The sequence below is a fragment of the Vanellus vanellus genome (genome assembly GCF_965231255.1).
Source record: "Vanellus vanellus genome assembly, chromosome: 18".
NCBI lineage: Eukaryota > Metazoa > Chordata > Aves > Charadriiformes > Charadriidae > Vanellus > Vanellus vanellus.
In genome coordinates this window covers 1,277,184-1,294,952 of record NC_138923.1, presented here as the reverse complement: position 1 = coordinate 1,294,952, position 17,769 = coordinate 1,277,184, and the positions used below count along the sequence as shown (strand labels likewise).

Sequence of the window (17,769 nt, the reverse complement as noted above, 5' to 3'; positions counted from 1 at the left end):
CCTGGCACAGGTTTGCAGGAAACGCAAGGATGGTGTCCTTTGGCCAAGGCATAGTTCAGTTCTGGAGCCCATTGCTGCTAGACAGTGCAGAGGCCAGAAGGAAACAGGTTCAAAAGGAGATTAAACAAGGTAGTGGAGGTTGGGTGGGCTGATGGGCTCAGGAAATCCCTGAAGAGCTGATGTCCAGAAGCTAGAGGTGACACTGGGAGAAGGTCCCTCCATTCTTGCCTTGCTTCTCATGCCCTTGCCTTAAGCGTACTCCAGCAGCCACTTTAGTGTGTGTATCCCAGGCAGGCTGGTCTCACCAGTACTGGCTGTTCGTTTGCCATACTGTCCAGGCAAGGGAAATCACACATTCCCACCAGCAGTGGGCCCTTACTCCTGCAGAGGTGGTGCAGATGCGTTGGGATGCCACTTTACTGAAAAGGTTCGGGGCAGGACTGAAAGATGTGCATTAGCTTGGGGCGGTGTGAGTGAGTCTAGAGCACCATTCAGGACACTCATGCTGGCTATGCGGTGGCTCTCATCAGCCTGCCGTTAGGGAGGGGGGTGTGAAAGGCTTTGAGGCTGAGGTGAAAGTGCCACACAAAGGAGAACGCCGATATGGCTGTTCCTCATCTTGGGTGTAGGGAAATCAAATGTTCCTCATGCCAAAGCCAGGTCCTGCTGCTGGGCTGAGCAGTCTCATGTGCTGAGCTGGCAGCTGAGGAGGGCACCATGGCATTTTGGCCATGCTTGTGTGGAGAGGGCAGCCCAGGGGAACATAGCCCTGGAGAGGAACGGAGACAAGTGGGTGTTTGTGCTTCACCTCACAGATTGTGACGATCCACCAAGAACCCTTTGTGTATGTGAAGCCCACGCAAGCAGATGGGACGTGCAGGGAGGAATTCACCATCAATGGAGATCCTGTGAAGAAGGTCTTTTGCACTGGACCCAACGAGACCATCCCAGGTAACTCAGTCCGGTGGTGAGCGCAGCGGCTCCCCCAGCCCACCCAGTTGATGAAGACTCCCGTCCCAAGAAGGGGTTCCCAGGGAGGGTGCTCAGTCACACAGGAGGCCCAAGGATGAGGAGCAGAAAGGTGACAGCACGTTCAGCCCCCAAATGCCACATCCCTGTCAGTTCACCCTCAGCTGTGTGTTAACTGGGCACTGGGATTCAGCTTTTTGACCCCAACAGATGACTTTCCCACTGTCTCTCTTCTGGGTGGGCTCCAGGGCTGTTATGGGGGATTGCATCCGCACGTGCTCCAATTCTCTTTGCCTTGATCTTGAGCAGAAGCGAGAACCCCGAGGCACATTAGCACCTGCTGCACTGGTGCTAACAACACCAGTTTCAAACCTTTTTGTTACAGAAAACCTGTTTCAGGATTAGGAGTGAGCACCTGGTGGGGAGTGCGAACTGCTTAGCAATGCCAGGCTTGCCCAAATCCACCTGGCCCATCATGCTTTCCTGTGTACAACTACCCCCCAGCCCCGAGTTGTCCTGGGGTGTGTTCAACCTGGTGGGTTCGTGTTAGCACCCCCAGCACACCCAGCCCCCTCCGTCCCCTGCTGTGGGTCAGTAGCACCAACTCTCAGCCCACCTCACTGCGACATACCAAACGAATGAGACCCCTTTGCCCCCCACTCGCCTTCTTCCCGCGCTGGTGCTTCCCTCGCACCCATGGGCGATGGAGGCAGTGGGAGAGGGTGGTCAAGGCAGATGGCACTGCCTGAATAACGTGATTACATCTCATATGAAGCCAGAGCCGTGCAGGTGGCTGCTCTTGCTGGGGACAGACGTGGACCCTGCATGGGGTCCCTGGCAAAGGGCTGCCTCCACTCGTCCCCCCAATTTTCTCCCGCCCACAGGCCGCCCCACAGTGGCACTGTGCTGCTACGGCTTCTGCATCGACCTGCTCATCCGGCTAGCAGGAGTGATGAACTTCACCTACGAGGTTCACCTGGTGGCTGATGGTAAATTTGGTACCCAAGAGCGGGTGAGTTTGGGCAGCCTGGGATATCTCTTTGCCTGTATTGTGTGTTGAAACACCCCCGGGCCCTTCTCCGGAGCTGGGGTGGGATGGGAGGTCAGTGCACGTGATGTGGGGGTCCTGGCTGGTGGGGGACAAGTGTCAGGGCGGTGTGCTGATCCTGTGCCGGCTCTCTGGTTAACAGGTTAACAACAGCAACAAGAAGGAGTGGAATGGGATGATGGGAGAGCTGCTGAGTGGCCAAGCGGACATGATTGTGGCTCCCCTCACCATCAACAATGAGCGGGCACAGTACATTGAGTTCTCCAAACCCTTCAAGTACCAGGGCCTCACCATCCTTGTGAAGAAGGTATGGGTTGGGATGGGATGTTTTGTGGACAGGGGAGGTGTCCCTTGCTCCCCAGCTTGCGGACACGTGCCACGTCTGCACCACACCCAGCTCCCCCCACTGCTGCCCCCTGCCCACCCCAGGGCAGCTGCAAATCCCAGCCTTTGCTGCGGGGTGCCAGCCTTCAGCTTGCTGGTTTTAATGGTGGATCTTGAATAGGCCACCCCAAACCTTCCTGTTTAGCAGAGCAGAAGGAGCTCAGAGCAGGGCAGGGGCCCCGGTGAGTCCAGCCTGATGAAGGAGGTGCAGGCGTGATGGATGCCAGCGCTGTTCACCTCTCTCCTGTGTGCTAGGAAATCCCCCGCAGCACCTTGGACTCGTTCATGCAGCCTTTCCAGAGCACGCTTTGGCTTCTGGTGGGGCTGTCTGTGCACGTGGTGGCAGTGATGTTGTACCTCTTAGACCGATTCAGGTGAGTGCGCTTTGGGTTACTCAAGGGCTGGAGGGGACAGGGAGGTGCTCCTGGGAACTGTCCCCTGGGTCCCCCCAGTGTCTTGCTCAGGCGCAGCCCTGCAGCTCTTCGGGAGGCTCTCACAGGAGCTAAACCCGCTTTCTCTGCCCCACCAGCCCTGCGCTGAGGCTCCTGGCCTCTCTGACTGCTGCTAAGCTGAGAGATATGGATATGTGGGGTACCTGGATATGTGGGAATGTGCCTGTGAGACCAGGTGCCACACCAAAGGGACTGTCAGCTCATGGGCTCTGAGTTACTCCCTTTCCTTGACCCCAAGGCAGCTCCTCTGAAGGGCAGGGACCCTGTCCCCCCGATAGCCCCGTGCCCAGAGGCTCTTGCGGTTAATCTGCACTGAGCCCGCCACATTGCAGGGGGAGAAGCTTGAGCTGGCCAGGATCAGATGATCTTTCTGGTCCAGAGAGAAGCATGATGGGACCAGTACCAGCGTGAGATGGACAGGGTTGTAGGTCAGCAGAGGGGACATGCAAGGCAGTGGGGAATGAAGGGTGAAGAGCCATTTGTGGCACAAGCATGGTCTATAGGGATGAGTGATGTAGGGCTGCATCAGGACATTTAGGGCACAGCAGAGAGGCCTGGGAACCAGGATAGCGGAGATGAGGAGGTCTTTGTCTTGTTTTCCAGCCCATTTGGCCGGTTCAAAGTGAACAGTGAGGAAGAGGAGGAAGATGCACTGACCCTCTCCTCGGCCATGTGGTTCTCCTGGGGAGTCCTGCTGAACTCCGGCATCGGAGAAGGTGCGTTGCAGCACACAGTGGGACTGCTCTGCCCTGCAGCCCTGGCCCTGAGCCGGGGAGGACACTGAACTGGAGGAGAAGCCCATGCCCTCTTCCACTGTCTCCTCTCTGTGGCAGGGCTGATGCCCATGGGGTCCATTTAGTGAACGAGTACAGCCCTGGTTCCCTCAGCCTTCCCTGGAATGGGCTGGTGGGGGATTTGGTGACACCAGGGTGGCACACTTGTAGAACAATTTGTGCAGACCATCCTGGCCTCCCGTCATGATCAGTGATGGGAAACAGGTCCTTCTTGGGCTGCTTCTCCTGCCCATGGTTATCCATCTGCTCAGGGTGAGACGCACCATGCCCTGGGAGGAGTCAGGTTTTTCTTGGTTTGGGCAACACAGGAGCTCCTTGCATGGCTGTCAGCAAAGCAGATAGATGGGGCACATCTGCAGCTGCCATCGGTCTCGTGTGGGATGGACATGGCTTTGGTGACCAAGTCAAGCCCTCGTGCCAGTCTGATCTCACTTCTTTCCCTCCAGGTGCTCCCCGGAGTTTCTCTGCACGTATTCTTGGCATGGTGTGGGCTGGCTTTGCTATGATCATTGTGGCTTCATACACTGCCAATCTGGCAGCCTTCCTGGTGTTAGACCGGCCTGAGGAGAGAATTACGGGCATCAACGACCCCCGGGTAATGACCCCTCGCTTGTTTTCCCCTTCCCTGTCCACCTCTAGGCAGAGAAGCAGGAGACCTCTAGTGGGTATCTCCTGGTTCATATAATATGGCTGGTAGGACCCAGAGCCCTGCTTTAACATGGCTGTGCGTCTCTGCCAGAGCATCGAGCCCCCGATAGCTCTGCCTGGGGCTGTCGCTGGTGGGTCTGAGCCCCTGTGCTGGGTGGGAACAGAAAGACACAGGGAGGGATCAGCAGGGGAAACCTTGTCCAGAAACAGCACTTACCCAGCCAAACTGCCTGCCAGTTCCTGGAGAGCCTGCACTAACCAACGAGGAAACGATTCATTATGGATGAGTTATAACTAATGAAATTGTCCCTGCGGTGCAGTCAATACTCTCAGCAGATACCAGCATGCCTCAAACCCATTTCCTGCTCTGGCAAGGACACAGCCACAGCTTATCAGCTGAGGCACGCAGGAATGTACCCCACAGCAGCACTGACCAACAGTATCCCATGTCCTCTGCCCCAGCACTGCCAGCCCCATGGCATCTGCAGGCCTCCTGCATCCTTAGCACCACGATGTCCCCATCCCATAGCATCCCCCGCCCCTTCACCATGGTCCCAGAGCATCCACTGCCCCGTGGCATCTTCATCTCTGCTGAGGAGATCAAGGTCTTCTCTGGGAAACAGGTTTCTGAAGGGGATTAAAAAAGAGCAAACAAAGCTTTGGGGTGAGCCAGTTTGTTTGATGAAGGACAGAAGAAATAGGAGCCCTGCCCTTGCCTTTCAGCTGCGCAACCCCTCTGATAAGTTCATCTATGCCACGGTGAAGCAGAGCTCGGTGGACATCTACTTCCGAAGGCAGGTGGAGCTAAGCACCATGTACCGGCACATGGAGAAGCACAACTATGAGAGTGCTGCTGAAGCCATCCAGGCAGTGAGGGACAAGTGAGTGGGACCACCACCTTGTATGGCCAAGCTGGGAAGAGCTGTGGGGGACTGCAGTTTGGTGGAGCAAGCAGGGCTGATGTAAACCTGGAGGGAGCTGCAGTCAAAGCACAGCTTGATGGGACCTGCCCAGTTGGTGCTGGGTGGGATCTTCCTAGTCCTAGTGCATACCAGGTCTCTGGATGGAGAGCACAAGGTGTGCGTTGGGAAAGGCCCCCTCAGAGCCCTGGCCCTGGCCATGGCCTCCTTTTCTGGTGTCTGCGGTTGGTTCTGTGCAAGGCTGGGTGGCTTCAAACCCCATGTAAACACCTCGCACTCCTCCTCCAAAGTTTTGCCAAGTCTTTTGCCTCCAAGCAGCACATAGATGGACACACCTGGGAGGAGGGTGATGCTAATTAGTGCTTAAATTAGGGCTGGGAGCACCCTCCTTGCTCTCATGCTAGCTGCAGACCAGCTGGGCTGCCCAACCTTACCTGTCTGTCCTCTCTTGGTGTCCAGCAAGCTCCATGCCTTCATCTGGGACTCGGCAGTGCTGGAGTTCGAAGCCTCCCAGAAGTGTGACCTGGTGACAACGGGGGAGCTTTTCTTCCGCTCCGGCTTTGGGATCGGGATGCGCAAGGACAGCCCGTGGAAGCAGAACGTCTCCCTGGCCATCCTCAAGTCCGTACATGGCTCTTGGCATGGGGCTTGCCCCGAATGCTGCATGTGTTAGCACGCAAGTAGCCTCGTGCCGTGCACTGCCACCCCACCCTCCAAACCCTCTGCAGGCCCAGGGGCGCCGGGGGCTGCCGTGTCACTCCTGACGAAGGGGATGTCCCTGAGCCACCCGGGTGGGCACCCGCAGCCCCAGCTCCGGCTCGCAGGGCTGGGGGAGCAGCACGGAGCTGGTGGGAGGGCAGAGCAGAGCGGGGCAGGGAGCAGGAGCCGTGCTCGGCCGCAGCAGCGCAGGCAAAGCTGACAGAGCGGTGCTGGGACCGTCCAGCGCCAGGTCCCTGTGCGCAGCGTGCGGGCTGCGGCAGCGGGCAGAGGTGCTGCCATTTCCCCACTTCTCCCTGCGAGCTCGGCCTGGCCTGTAGCATTGCGCTGCCCTGGCTTGATCTTCCAGGGGTTTTTCTTTTCCTCTGGCTGTTCCTGTTAGGAAGAGATATGTCCGTTGAGTTCAACTCAGGCTTTTATACCAGCATGAGCCTGCAGCATGGGGTGCCACAGGTCAATCTGATATTATGGGTAAAAAGGGTTTTCCTTGTTTTAGTTCAGAAATGCCACACTTGCTGCAGACAGAGGAATGTGGTGATGGAGTAACAGGCAGCTGGGAAGCAGCAAGTGGAGGGAGGGGGACATGCGAGAGTAATTTTACAGACAGACAGGGTCGGAAGCCACCAGGGTCCTGCCCAAGATGTGGAGATGGAAGGTCTGAGAGGGAGGACGGGCAGGATGTGGAAGGCAGAGGCAGGACCCAGGGTAGTGTAGGGAGTCTGTGGGGTGGTCTTACCGTGGGGATTGGTGGCAGCAGGACGGATGGGATTTGGGACAACAATGTGAGGAGCCTGGAGAGGCAGCAGGAGCCCTTGGTGTCCTCCTGGGAGAGGCTGGGGAAGCCCAGGGTTACAGGTGGCCTGTGAGGGTGGTGGGATGTGCCAGGAACAAGAGGGAGGAAAGTGCAGGGGGATCCATGGTGGGACATGTGCTCTGTGCCTACCTTTATCCCCACTAGCTGCTCAGGCAGAGATGGGCACCGTGGAGACATGGTTTGTTTCCCCTCAAGCGTGACACCAGGTTGTTGGGGGGCCCCAGCCCGCGCCGTGCGCAGCAGGCAGCTGCCAGGCAGCAGTTATCCCCCGGCCCCATCGTCGGTTCGTGTGTTTGTAGGCTGCCGACGAGCGCAGAGTCCTAGGACGGAGGAGGGCGTGAAGGCACAAAGAGCATGTGCCCCAGCTGCTGGACCCCCGTGACTACTCTGTCCTGTCTCCTTGTGCTTTCAGGTCCCACGAGAACGGCTTCATGGAGGATTTGGACAAGACTTGGGTGAGGTATCAGGAGTGTGATTCCCGTAGCAATGCCCCAGCAACACTCACCTTTGAAAATATGGCAGGTTTGTTCTGCAAACCTCTTTCTTCCTCTTCGCTGGGTAGCCTGCTTTCGCTCAAGACATTCTCCTCTCCGGGGCTCTCCTCTCGGGCCCACGCTCTGCTTCTTCTGGGTTTGTGCTTTCCTAGCGCTGGGAGGCGGCTGTGTTGGGCTCCAATCTCACCTTGGCTGAAACAGCTCCGCGAAGCTTCCCCCACCTTCCCTGGGGTGGCTTTCTCATCGGTGGGGCTGTCCTGCTTTGAACATTGCTCCCCTCCCTCTGCTCTGGCCAAACTGCGGCTGTCACGGTGAAATCAGAGCTGTCGCCAAGGCAGAGAGAGGGGAGCAGCACCTCGGGGGAGGCGAGTGAGGACCCCGCTGCAGGAGGGAGCTGGCGGCGAGGGGCAGCCCCCAGCCCCAAGGAGCGTGTCCCGGCTGGCCCTGGGCAGCGGGCAGGGGGGCAGGAGGAGGATAATTGATACAGAGGGGGGTTTTCTCCTTCCCTTTTTGCAAAGGCTGCGAGTTTCCCCCGACGGGCTCTCCCCGTGCAGCAGTGCGGTGCTGCCGGTCCTTCACCCAGCCGACGTGGTGATGCGGGATGAGGGGTGTCCAATGGGACCCTGTCCTCGCTGGCACCACGGGCCAGGGCAGAAGCACTGAGAGAGGGGGCACTTTGCTCCATCTCCTCGAGACACCACTCCCAAAACGTCAGCCCTGAGGGTGGCAGCCGGCCGAGGACAGCACAGAGCTCTGTGCGTGGCTGTCCTTCCCGACGGGCCAAATGGGACCACCAGCGCTGGGTGTCTGGTGCAAACGACCCTACAGCCCCAGGGGACGGGGTCTGCCCCGGTGCTCGGTGCAGCAGCCAGCGCGCCGTGCCGGCTGCCAGCATCACTGCCGCACAGCCGGTGCCCTGTGCCCGACCGACAGGAGCTCGCGCAGACATCCAGCACCCCATCACCTTCCTGCCCTGCTCTGCTGGGTTCCCCTCCCCGGCCCCTCCAGGACTGCGGGGGGATGGCGGGGGGCCGGGGGGACCGTGGGTTGGCAGAAACTCCTGGCGCTGAGTGCGGTAACAGAGGAAATGAAGTGTCATGGTGCAATTTCCATTGCCCCCTGTAACTTTCCTGCTTATTTCAGGTGTGTTTATGCTGGTGGCTGGAGGTATTGTTGCCGGGATATTTTTAATATTCATAGAAATAGCTTACAAAAGGCATAAGGACGCGCGGAGGAAGCAGATGCAGCTGGCGTTCGCGGCCGTTAATGTGTGGAGGAAAAACCTGCAGGTAGGACAAACCGTTTTTAGAGCAAATCTCCAACAGGTGCGTTTTCCATTCCTTCACCAAATCAGTGAATGCAGAGCTGTGGATTAGCATGGGGCCCTCTGTCCCCCCACCCCGCACCCCACTATCTCCAGCCAGGCATTACTGGGTGCCTAGCAAGCTGTAGGGTCCCCGCTTTGTCCCCGGGAGCTGCCCTTGGCCAATGCCATCTCTCCTGGGAGGTGTTGTGCGCAGCTCCAACGGGGACAGAGACATGGCCCAAATGCCCCCAACAGTGCTCAGGACGGGCACTTTGCTCTGCTGGGGACCACGTGCCGGAGCCACATCTTCCCTGGCCGAGCCAGCGGTGCCGGTTCAGCTCCCTTTGCAGGTGCGCTGCCCTGCGGCTCGGCTCCGGCCGCGCTCACCAGCAGACGGGAGGGTCGATCTGCTGCCGCTGAGCATCCCTGCCCGGTGCTCAGGTGGAGAAATGCTCCAGGGGTGGTTTCCATCACCTCCCCCTCCCTGCCCGCTCCCTGGGGGTGCGGTAGCCCTTGTCATACCCAGGACCAACTCCAAAAAGAGGTGGTGCGTGCTCTTGTCATTTGGAGACAAGGACATCTCCCCACACGGGAGCCAGCAGTGCCGGTGCCTGTCAGCGCCCAGGCTCCCCCGGGCCCCTTCCCTGGGGCCGCTGCTCTCCCCGGCGTCTCCCATCCCTGAAACACCTCCGTGCCGCCCAGGCAGAGGAGCTCGGGAGGGTCAGTGGTGCCTGGCAGTGACGCTGAGCCGTGGGCACGTCCGTGGGCCACCAGCCTCACACCTCCCCTTCCCCATTGCTTTTTGGGGCTGAGCCCCGTGGTGCCCCCGAGCCCCAGGTTAGGGCAGCCGGAGGCTCTCTCTGAATCGCCCGGGCTGCTTTTCTTCCTTGGGGAAGCAAACCGGCGTTCAAAGAGCAAGAGATCCTTTAGGCGACTAAAGGAGGCTGCCGCTGGCAGCGGAGCCAGTGAATGAAAGAGAGAGAAGGAGGCTTGGGGACCCCGAAACGAGCCCGGAGCGGTGGCCCTGCTGGAGCAGCCGCTGGCTGGGGCGTGTGGGTGGGCTGCCCGGGTGGCGGCGACCTGCCCGAGAGCAGCGAGGGGAAGCACGAGGCCGGGCTGCTGTATCCTGAGAGCTCGCTGGGTTCAGGTCACTGATAAGAGTCTCGGAAAAGCCATTTCTCTATTTTTTTTTCTTTTTTTCTTTTTTTTTTTTTTTCCTTTGCTTCCAAAAAAGCAGCGGCTCCGAGGGGGTTAAGGCTGCTGGGACAGAGCACACTAGTCGCACTGCCATTTTTCACTTGCCAACCTTCTAGAAAATACTGCACTGGGTCCTTGGGCAGAGTCTGTGGGACTGTGAGCAAAGCATGCTGCCCTGTGGGGGTAAACAGCCTCATGGTAAAGAGCCGTTTGACATTGTAAGACTTTTCCACAGGAGGAAACGTCAGAGCACTAGTATCTGGTACATTGCTAGAAGGTAGGCAAGTGGAAAGATTTATTTGTTAAAACAAACAAACAAAAATAATGGTTTTTGGGATCACAGTTTTGCCATGGCTATTTCCTGAGATGCCATGGAAGAAAAAGACATTTCATTCCATTCATCTTGCTTTCCTTTCCGTTTGTGCATGTCCGCAAAAGAGAGAACTGAGAAGGAGGAGCAAATGTATCCCCGAGCATGCTCTACGCACCAGCGGGATACATTTTGGTTACCCCCGTGCGGTAGCAGAGCCAGACCTGGTCACTCCGTCCCCCGTCGGAAAGGTCACACTCATTGGCACGAAAGCAATTGGGGAGGAATCGTTCTCAGCGCCCGCCGCAGAGCGCGGCCGGTCCCCACGGCTCGCTGCCCCCGCACCATGGCGGCTGGTGCTCCCAGCCTGCGCTAACCAGGTCCGACTCGCTAACACCAATGGCTACATTTTTCAGTTCTGTTTCTCTTTGAGTTCATCCCGACCCCGATGACATCATAGCGCTAATGCTTTGCTTCCTCCCTTTCTTTTCCTTTATTTTTTTTCCTTTCTTTTTCTTCCAGTTTCTTTTTTTTTTTTTTCCCTTTTTTTTTAACCCGTTTTACTTTGGAAAAAAAAAAAAAAACAACAACCCACCACCAACAACCACGTTCGGCTTTGCACAACTGCGTCATTTAAATTTTTTGAATACATTTTTTTTTTTACAGAATATTCATACAATGACTTCTCTTTCAATGCAGTCCTCTCTCTCTCTTGTGGCACATAGGATTCAGCCTCAGAAAAGGCCCTGAGCGAATTTTTTTTTTTCTTTAGCGGTAGGCGCAGCATCTCACCTCTCGGTCTAGCCAGGCTGGCGGTGGAAGCGAGGGGCAGGGCGCCAGGCAGAGCATCCCCAGAAGCGAGGTCAGCTGTGCAGGCCTGGACGCAGACACCCAGGAGAGCAGGGCTACTCCCCGCAGGGGTTTCCAGCGCTCCAGACGCCGGGCCGGCCCCGTAGATGTAGCAGTGTGGTGGCCGTGCTGTAGCCGCGGGTCACGGAGGCCCTTGGAGGACTGGGAGTGAAAGGACACCTCCAGTAGCTTTCTCACCTAAATGAAGGACATGACATGGGGCAGTATTCAAATAGATTTAGCGTTTCCAACAACACACTAGAGATCTAATCACTTATACATATTCATTTTAGGATAGAAAAAGTGGTAGAGCAGAACCTGACCCTAAAAAGAAAGCCACTTTTAGGTCCATCACCTCCACCCTGGCCTCCAGCTTCAAGAGACGTAGGTCCTCCAAGGATACGGTAAGAGGAAGAAGAACAATTCTGCCCTCTCTCTTTCTCTCTCTTTCTCTCTTCTGCCATCCCATCGACTGCCACACACCCATCCCGAAGCTGCCAGTGTACATGCATAGCTCATGTTCGTCACCAGTCAGTCAGTGAGTCAGTGGGTCAGTCATCCCGTGTACCTGAAAGGATGCTGGGATCCTGGAGGGCAGGCAGGAGGTGGCTTGGAGTCCTGTGATGAGTTGGGAGATGCAACCGAGTTTTTGTTTTGTTTTTTTGTTTTCTTTTTGCCTGGATGATTTCTGACGTTCCTCTCTGTGCTTCGCTCACCTTACCGGTGCTGACCTCTTGAAACCGATGACATATTTTTTTTTTTATTTTTTTTTTTTTCTGTTCCTGAGTGTTCCTGTTCCTGTTTGTCATTGTATGCCTAAGAACGATCACCCCGATTTAATTTGGGCACCGTGTCACCTCACCAAGAGCCATGCGTGTCACATTCTCTACATGTGATTTTTGTTTGTGACGATTAGCATTCGGGACGTAGTCCTCGGCACAGGAGTGACAGCTGCCTCTGGTTATCGTCAGCAGTAACGCAGCTCTAGAAAAGAGACGCAAAGGCTTGAAAGAGGAGGTTGTTAAAGACCCAACCTTGGTTCAAACTTGTGCTTTCTGCCTCAGAGTAAAACTGCTCTCACGTAACCAGAGAAAATTTCCAAACTGCTGCCTCTAAAGCCAGCTGTTTCCAAATGTGCAAACGTGTCTGCTCGTGCTGGAGCTTCAGACACTCTTCAGCGTCAGGTCGGGCTGTTGGTCTGTCGGACTGAGCCGGTGTCCCTCTGCATGTTGCCGTCTGTTGTATGACACTCTGCACTGTGGCTACTCTGTTGTCTCGTGTGGCAGCGGCCGCTGCGTTTTGCCGCCCGACCTCCCGGCGCGAGGGGCTTGCCGAAATCACCTCCCCGGGGCGACCGGCGGGTTTCTGCCCAGGGTTGCTCAGAACAGGCTCCCCGCCAGGCTGCCCGAGGCGCGAGGCACGGCGGGGACGGGGGGACGGCGGCGGTGTGGGGACATGCGGCCCCCCGTGGCGGGGTGGCCCGTCCCCGGCCGCAGGCTCGGGGTGCCTCGGGGAGCAGCATGCGATATCGCAGGGGGTCTCGGGGCCACGGCTCTGTATGCGAAACGGAGGCGGCTGCCTTTGACACCAATGCAGGCTCCATCCCGAGAAGCTCCTGGAGCACCCCTGCGACATGGCCCTGGGGACAGCTGAGCCCTCGGCCGGGCTCGGCTGCCACCGTCTCACACGAAGCGCTCCTCTCGCTGTCACCTCGAAGTCTGCCAGGCACAGGGGGAGACCCCCACCCTCCCCACTCATCTCTACTACCCCACAGGGAAGATGGGCATCCCTGTCATCTCCTGCGCTGCCCCTGTGCTCCCTGGTGGCACCTTGTCCTGGTGATGCCCCCGTGTGTCGGGTGCCCCCTTCCCACTGCTGCACCCCGTGAGCAGCTCTGCAGGGAGGTTGCTGGTTGTGTCTTGGTGGCCTGAGTCCTGACCAGGGACGAGGAGGCAGAGATGGGGCGGGTGGTGCAGGGGGGAGAAGATGGGAAGAGTGAGGAGGAACAGGTGGGATGCACAGAAAAAAGGGAGAAAAAATTGCAGAAAGATCTGGTGGGAGACCCCTCAGCGTGTCCTGAGTAGACGCCATGTTTTGTTGTGATTGAGCACTCCATGGTTAGAAAACCAAGTGGTCCTGTCCTGGGAGAGCAGGAGCATCACAGTGAAGTGGGCACCTAGGAGGACCAGTGTCCACAGTGAGCACAGGAGAGGGGGGAACCCAGGAACAACAGGACAGTTGGCGTGTGGCACCCCTGGTACCTCCCTCCCACATCGCTCCCTCTTTGGGGAGGCATCCTGGGCCTGATCCTGCTCCACGGTGTGACATCCACCGTACCCCATGCCACTCCACAACACTCTCTGCCCCTTGGTAGGAGGACGCCGATGCCGTGAGCTGATCATGTTCATTGGCCTCCTGCACCAGAGGTCACATGGGCAAGTGGTGGAGCTGTGCTCTCCCCTTCCATTGACCAGTGGGGACCAGTGGGGCACGGGGCTCCCAGGACCCCTGCTGTTATTTTGGGCCCCAGCCACGCTCTTCTCGGCACATTGCTCATGGCCATGAGTCATGGAGGAAGACAACCTCACTTGTTCCAGAGGATGGCTGCTGCTTTGGGGGCAGCTGTATCTGTGGGGCAGCTATCGGCAACAATGTCCCACTGCCTGGGAGCCTGTCATAGAATCATAGAATGGTTTAGGTTGGAAAGGACCTTGAAGATCATTGAGTTCCAACCCCCCTGCCATAGGCAGGGACACCTCTCACTAGACCGTGTTGCCCAGGGCCACGTCCAGCCTATGGTCTTCTGCCTGCCATGGGGTGACTTGGCCAGGGCCCTGGGACACGTTCCCCGGGGAATCAGGCTAGTTGGGTCAAGAACAGGCTAGTGGGGCCAACATTCAAGCCAACGGGACCAAGACGGAAGCTAGCAAGGCCAAGATCCAGCTATTGCAGGAGATCCACGATGGAGCAATCTTTGTCGTGATGTTGGGGAGACCCGGTGGCTGCTCTGCGGGATGAGCGGCCAGCGGGAGGGTGCTGCCACCAGCTCATGTCACAGCCTGCCATTTGGTGCCCTCCGCTTCCGTGCAGCAGCCCTGGCTCAGAGACCCCAATGCCCTCCTGCTGTGGAAGGCCCCATGAGTATGTAGCATGCTGGGACACGTTGCCTGGGGTCCTTGTAAAGACGAGAAAGCAGTGAGGCGCTCTGTTTCATGGTGCTCGGCAGAACCGCGGGCCCACACCAGGTCTCAGACGAGCAAGGCTTGAGAGCCCATGGGGCTGGAAGGCCAGGCTGACCCCAGCCCCATGGGCTCTCCTGGCTAGCAAGCGAAAGACGCAAACCTGGTGGCCTTGCTTCTTTCCTTTTCGTTGTCGGGAGTTTTAAAAATGGATTCTGCTCTGCAGCCCTGCAGAATGGTCCCTCAGGAGTGCCAGAGAGACAGGCTGGCACCATGGAGCCAAGACAGCCCTGGGAAGCTACCACCCCACTCTGAACGTCCTAGCGCCCACCATCACCCGAGCTGCACAGCCTCTCCGCGGCACATCATCCCCACCGCCCCAGGAGGAGATGCATGTGTTCCCCATAGGCAGCTCCTGCAACTCGAATAGCACTCGCAGAGCTGACGTACTGCCATCCATCGCAGCCACCCACGATACTGCAACCCCACAGAAGCCATGTGAGACGCATAAACCACACAGACACCTTCCGAGCCGGCACATTTCGTACAGACACGTAACGAGGCGCACAGGTCCCTTAGCCCCCCCCACCGCAGCCGTCATCAGCCCCCGCAGAGTCACACTGCCAGCCCGCGGGCACCCCTCCCAGACACAGCATGACACACGTCCCACGTCACCGCCAAGCGAGGGCCCGGCGCTGGAGGCGATGCTCGCCCTGCAGCCGTGGGGATGGTGCCAGAGCTGGTCGAGAACCAAGGGGGTTCATGGAAAAGGTCACCTTTTCAGTGAAGGATCAGCCGTCCCAAAGCCAAACGCTTCTTGGCTGAAAAAGAACCTAGTTTTTGGCCCAAAAGAACCAAAAGTAGGTCAAAGACAACTAATTTTTTTTTTTTTTAAAGGAAAGTTGACGTTTTCTACAGCAAGATTGCATTTATCTGGAATCCAAATTTTTAATTGAAGAAAAAAACAAACCCCAAACCCGAAAATTCTTCCAGAAATTCTTCCACCAGCCAGGGACTACCATAACAGCCCAGATTAGGTTGAAGTCATTTTTAAAGACATATTAAGTTCTTGTCTATATTTTCTTCCTGGTTGTCATTTAAAGTTTTTGGTGCCTTCACTTCACTTCCATACCTTAACATGTTTGAGTCTCTTCTACGGTTAATATTGATTAATTTCTTGGCTTTATAATGTTTGGTTTGGGGATAATTGCACCATCCCTGTAACATAATTTACCCTAAATTACTGATATGTGCTTCTAGCATTAGTTCTACTTTAACATAGTTTTGATATGACAGTTTTCTTGCTTTTTTTCCTTTTCCTTTTTTTTTTTATTTTTATTTTTATTATTAAAAATTGCATGCATGAACTCTACACAAAAAAAAAAAAAGTAAATGAGAATGTTACCCTGTGATAACTCTGTGATTGGAGGAGATATGCTTTCAAATCAAAAGCCATGCTCTTGTATTTTAATTTTTCTGGCCAGATTCCCCACTTTGCTTGGTTATTGTAGCGTTTCCCACCCCCAGAGCTGTGCAGAGAGGCCAGAACGCCCCAGCCTGCCCTGCTAGACCTCCAGCTTTCCACCGCAGTAGCCACACGTACACGTGCACCGAGGCACACGCACACACACATGCACACACCGCTTTTTCCTCCCCGCTTTGCGTCAGGCAGGATGTTTAACAAAGGACCTTTCTTTTGCCCGTTCCTTTTAGTATCTCAAGTTCCTCCTCCTACTCCACCAGTGACTCACCAGCCTCTCCCCTTTCCTGGTTGCTTCTCCTCCCCGGTGGGAAGCAAGCCCCATCCCGCGAGCACACAGCTCCCGGCCGTTCTGCTATGGAAAGGAAAGATCGCATTTAGCTGGAATCCTCAATTTTTTTGCAAGGAGGGAGTGGCTGCACCCATTTTTGGGAGAGGGACGCTTTTTTGTGGGCTGATGAATAGCCACAAAAGGCTCCTCCCAGGGCAGCAGAGTGACTTTGGGATCGCCTCGGCCGTTCTCTGTGCCAACGGGCGACGGCCGAGGTGTTGCCACTTAGCAAAGCAAGGCCACAGCAAGGAGTTTCTCCGAGGCTCGTCCCCAAAACGAATGAGTGATCCCATGAGATATTCCCTGGGTGTCAGCACGTCCCCGGCACGTGTAACGGAGAGATGGGAGCATGCTGGCTCTCGCCCCTGCCCCAGCAGCTCCCCACTGAGGGGTCCTGGTGAAGCACAAAACTGGGCAGAGCAGGGCAGCCCCGAGGACCCCACGCAATGCTCGGGGGGACCCCAGACCTCCCCGCGGCAGGAGGCAGGGTGTAGGGCCACGCAGGGTAGCCACAGTGCCAGAGCCACCGGCAGCACCGCAAGGGCCACGGTCGCCACCGACCAACGCAAGACGGGTAAAATCCTGTCACCGAGGAGCTCCCCCGGGAGCCCTGCAACACGGCAGCCCACCTGGCTAGCGTGGTGCAAGGGCCGGGCAAACGTCACTGGAGAGGGTCCACACCGCAGCACACGAGACCCGACGAGACCTTCTCCTGTCCCAGCACCAATTTAGGTCCCCAGACAACAGCACAAGATGCTCCGTGCCACCTGCTCTCGCAGTGGGGCTGGTCCGGGCTTCCAGTTCAGGGTTTGGAGTTAGGAGAGTGGAACGGGGAGAGGAAGGGAATGTGGAAGGAGGAAGGGAGAAAATAACTGCCCAGTTGTAAATCCCTGCCTGGGGAGGAAGGACTTTTTGTTTTCTTGCCCGCTGAAGGGCATTTCTGCTCTCCCCCTTGGCTTGCTGGTGGGACTACAGCTGGGGAGGTCTCTCCCAGGGACCCTTTGCCAGGCCCCCTATCCGCAAGGAGTGCAGAACCCCAAATCCATACCACATCCCCAGCACAGGCGGTATTTCCACATTAGCAATTGACGCTATAGTTTATCACAAGTCAACCACACTGCACATCTCACCTGCATTAAAGGACAGTCAAGCAAGGAGGTGAAACGCCCTGGCCTCAAAGCACAGCTTGATCTGGCACCAGAGAGATGCTGAAACCCAGCCAGACCCTCCAAACACAGGTTCAGCCGTGGGCTGGGCTGATGAGTCACAGGCTTTGCCTTGTAGCTCTCCCAGAGCAGAGAGGGGCTCGCTCAGCAGGCGACGCGGCTGCCACGCTCTGCAGAAGCTGCGCCGCGCTCCTGGGCATCCTCCCTGCCCCAGCCGCAGGGTGCTTGGAGAGTGTCTGCAACGACCTCTGCACAAGCTTGGATTGCATTGGGAAGGGGACCTCAGCCAGCAGCAGGTTTTGGGCCGTTGCATCACCCCCAAGAGATATCCTGTAGGGACACATGGGATGTAAGTAGAGGCGGGAGTGAGTGCCAGAACTGCCTAACACTTCTTTCTCCTTGTCTGTGTATTTGTGTGTTGCAGCAATATCATCCCACCGACATCACCGGCCAGCTCAACCTCTCCGACCCCTCAGTCAGCACTGTGGTGTGACCTTCTCCCCGAGGGCCATCAGTCCTTGCCCAACACAGTAGGAAGGCACAACCAGGACTGCCTTTCAAGGGACACTGATGGGTTCTTCTGGGTGAGATGGGAGGAAAGCATCCTTCATCCATACACAGTGACTTCATTGTATATCTCCCTCCCTTCCTAGGCCTGCCGCCATGCTCGTGCCCCAGAATGCACAGCAGAACCAGGACATGGTTTGGACT

At 56.9% G+C, this 17,769-nt stretch overlaps 1 protein-coding gene across 4 annotated transcripts in view; it reads left to right on the top strand.

The window, feature by feature from the left end:
• The window catches only part of GRIN1 (glutamate ionotropic receptor NMDA type subunit 1), a gene marked incomplete at both ends in the record, with an annotated part of 37,868 nt that extends 20,317 nt beyond the window's left edge, over nt 1–17,551 (top strand). For 2 of the 4 annotated variants that reach the window (XM_082492593.1, XM_082492592.1), the window contains 11 exons: nt 816–951; nt 1,854–1,981; nt 2,160–2,324; nt 2,657–2,775; nt 3,457–3,569; nt 4,094–4,242; nt 5,019–5,176; nt 5,675–5,836; nt 7,159–7,268; nt 8,384–8,529; nt 17,483–17,551. In XM_082492593.1, coding sequence (XP_082348719.1) covers nt 816–951; nt 1,854–1,981; nt 2,160–2,324; nt 2,657–2,775; nt 3,457–3,569; nt 4,094–4,242; nt 5,019–5,176; nt 5,675–5,836; nt 7,159–7,268; nt 8,384–8,529; nt 17,483–17,551 — 1,455 coding nt within the window. Of the gene's footprint in view, nt 1–815; nt 952–1,853; nt 1,982–2,159; nt 2,325–2,656; nt 2,776–3,456; nt 3,570–4,093; nt 4,243–5,018; nt 5,177–5,674; nt 5,837–7,158; nt 7,269–8,383; nt 8,530–11,195; nt 11,307–14,307; nt 14,512–17,482 lie in introns of those variants that run through there. The other 2 variants (XM_082492591.1, XM_082492590.1) reach the window with 2 other exon arrangements.
• Nucleotides 17,552–17,769: the final 218 nt, after the last annotated feature.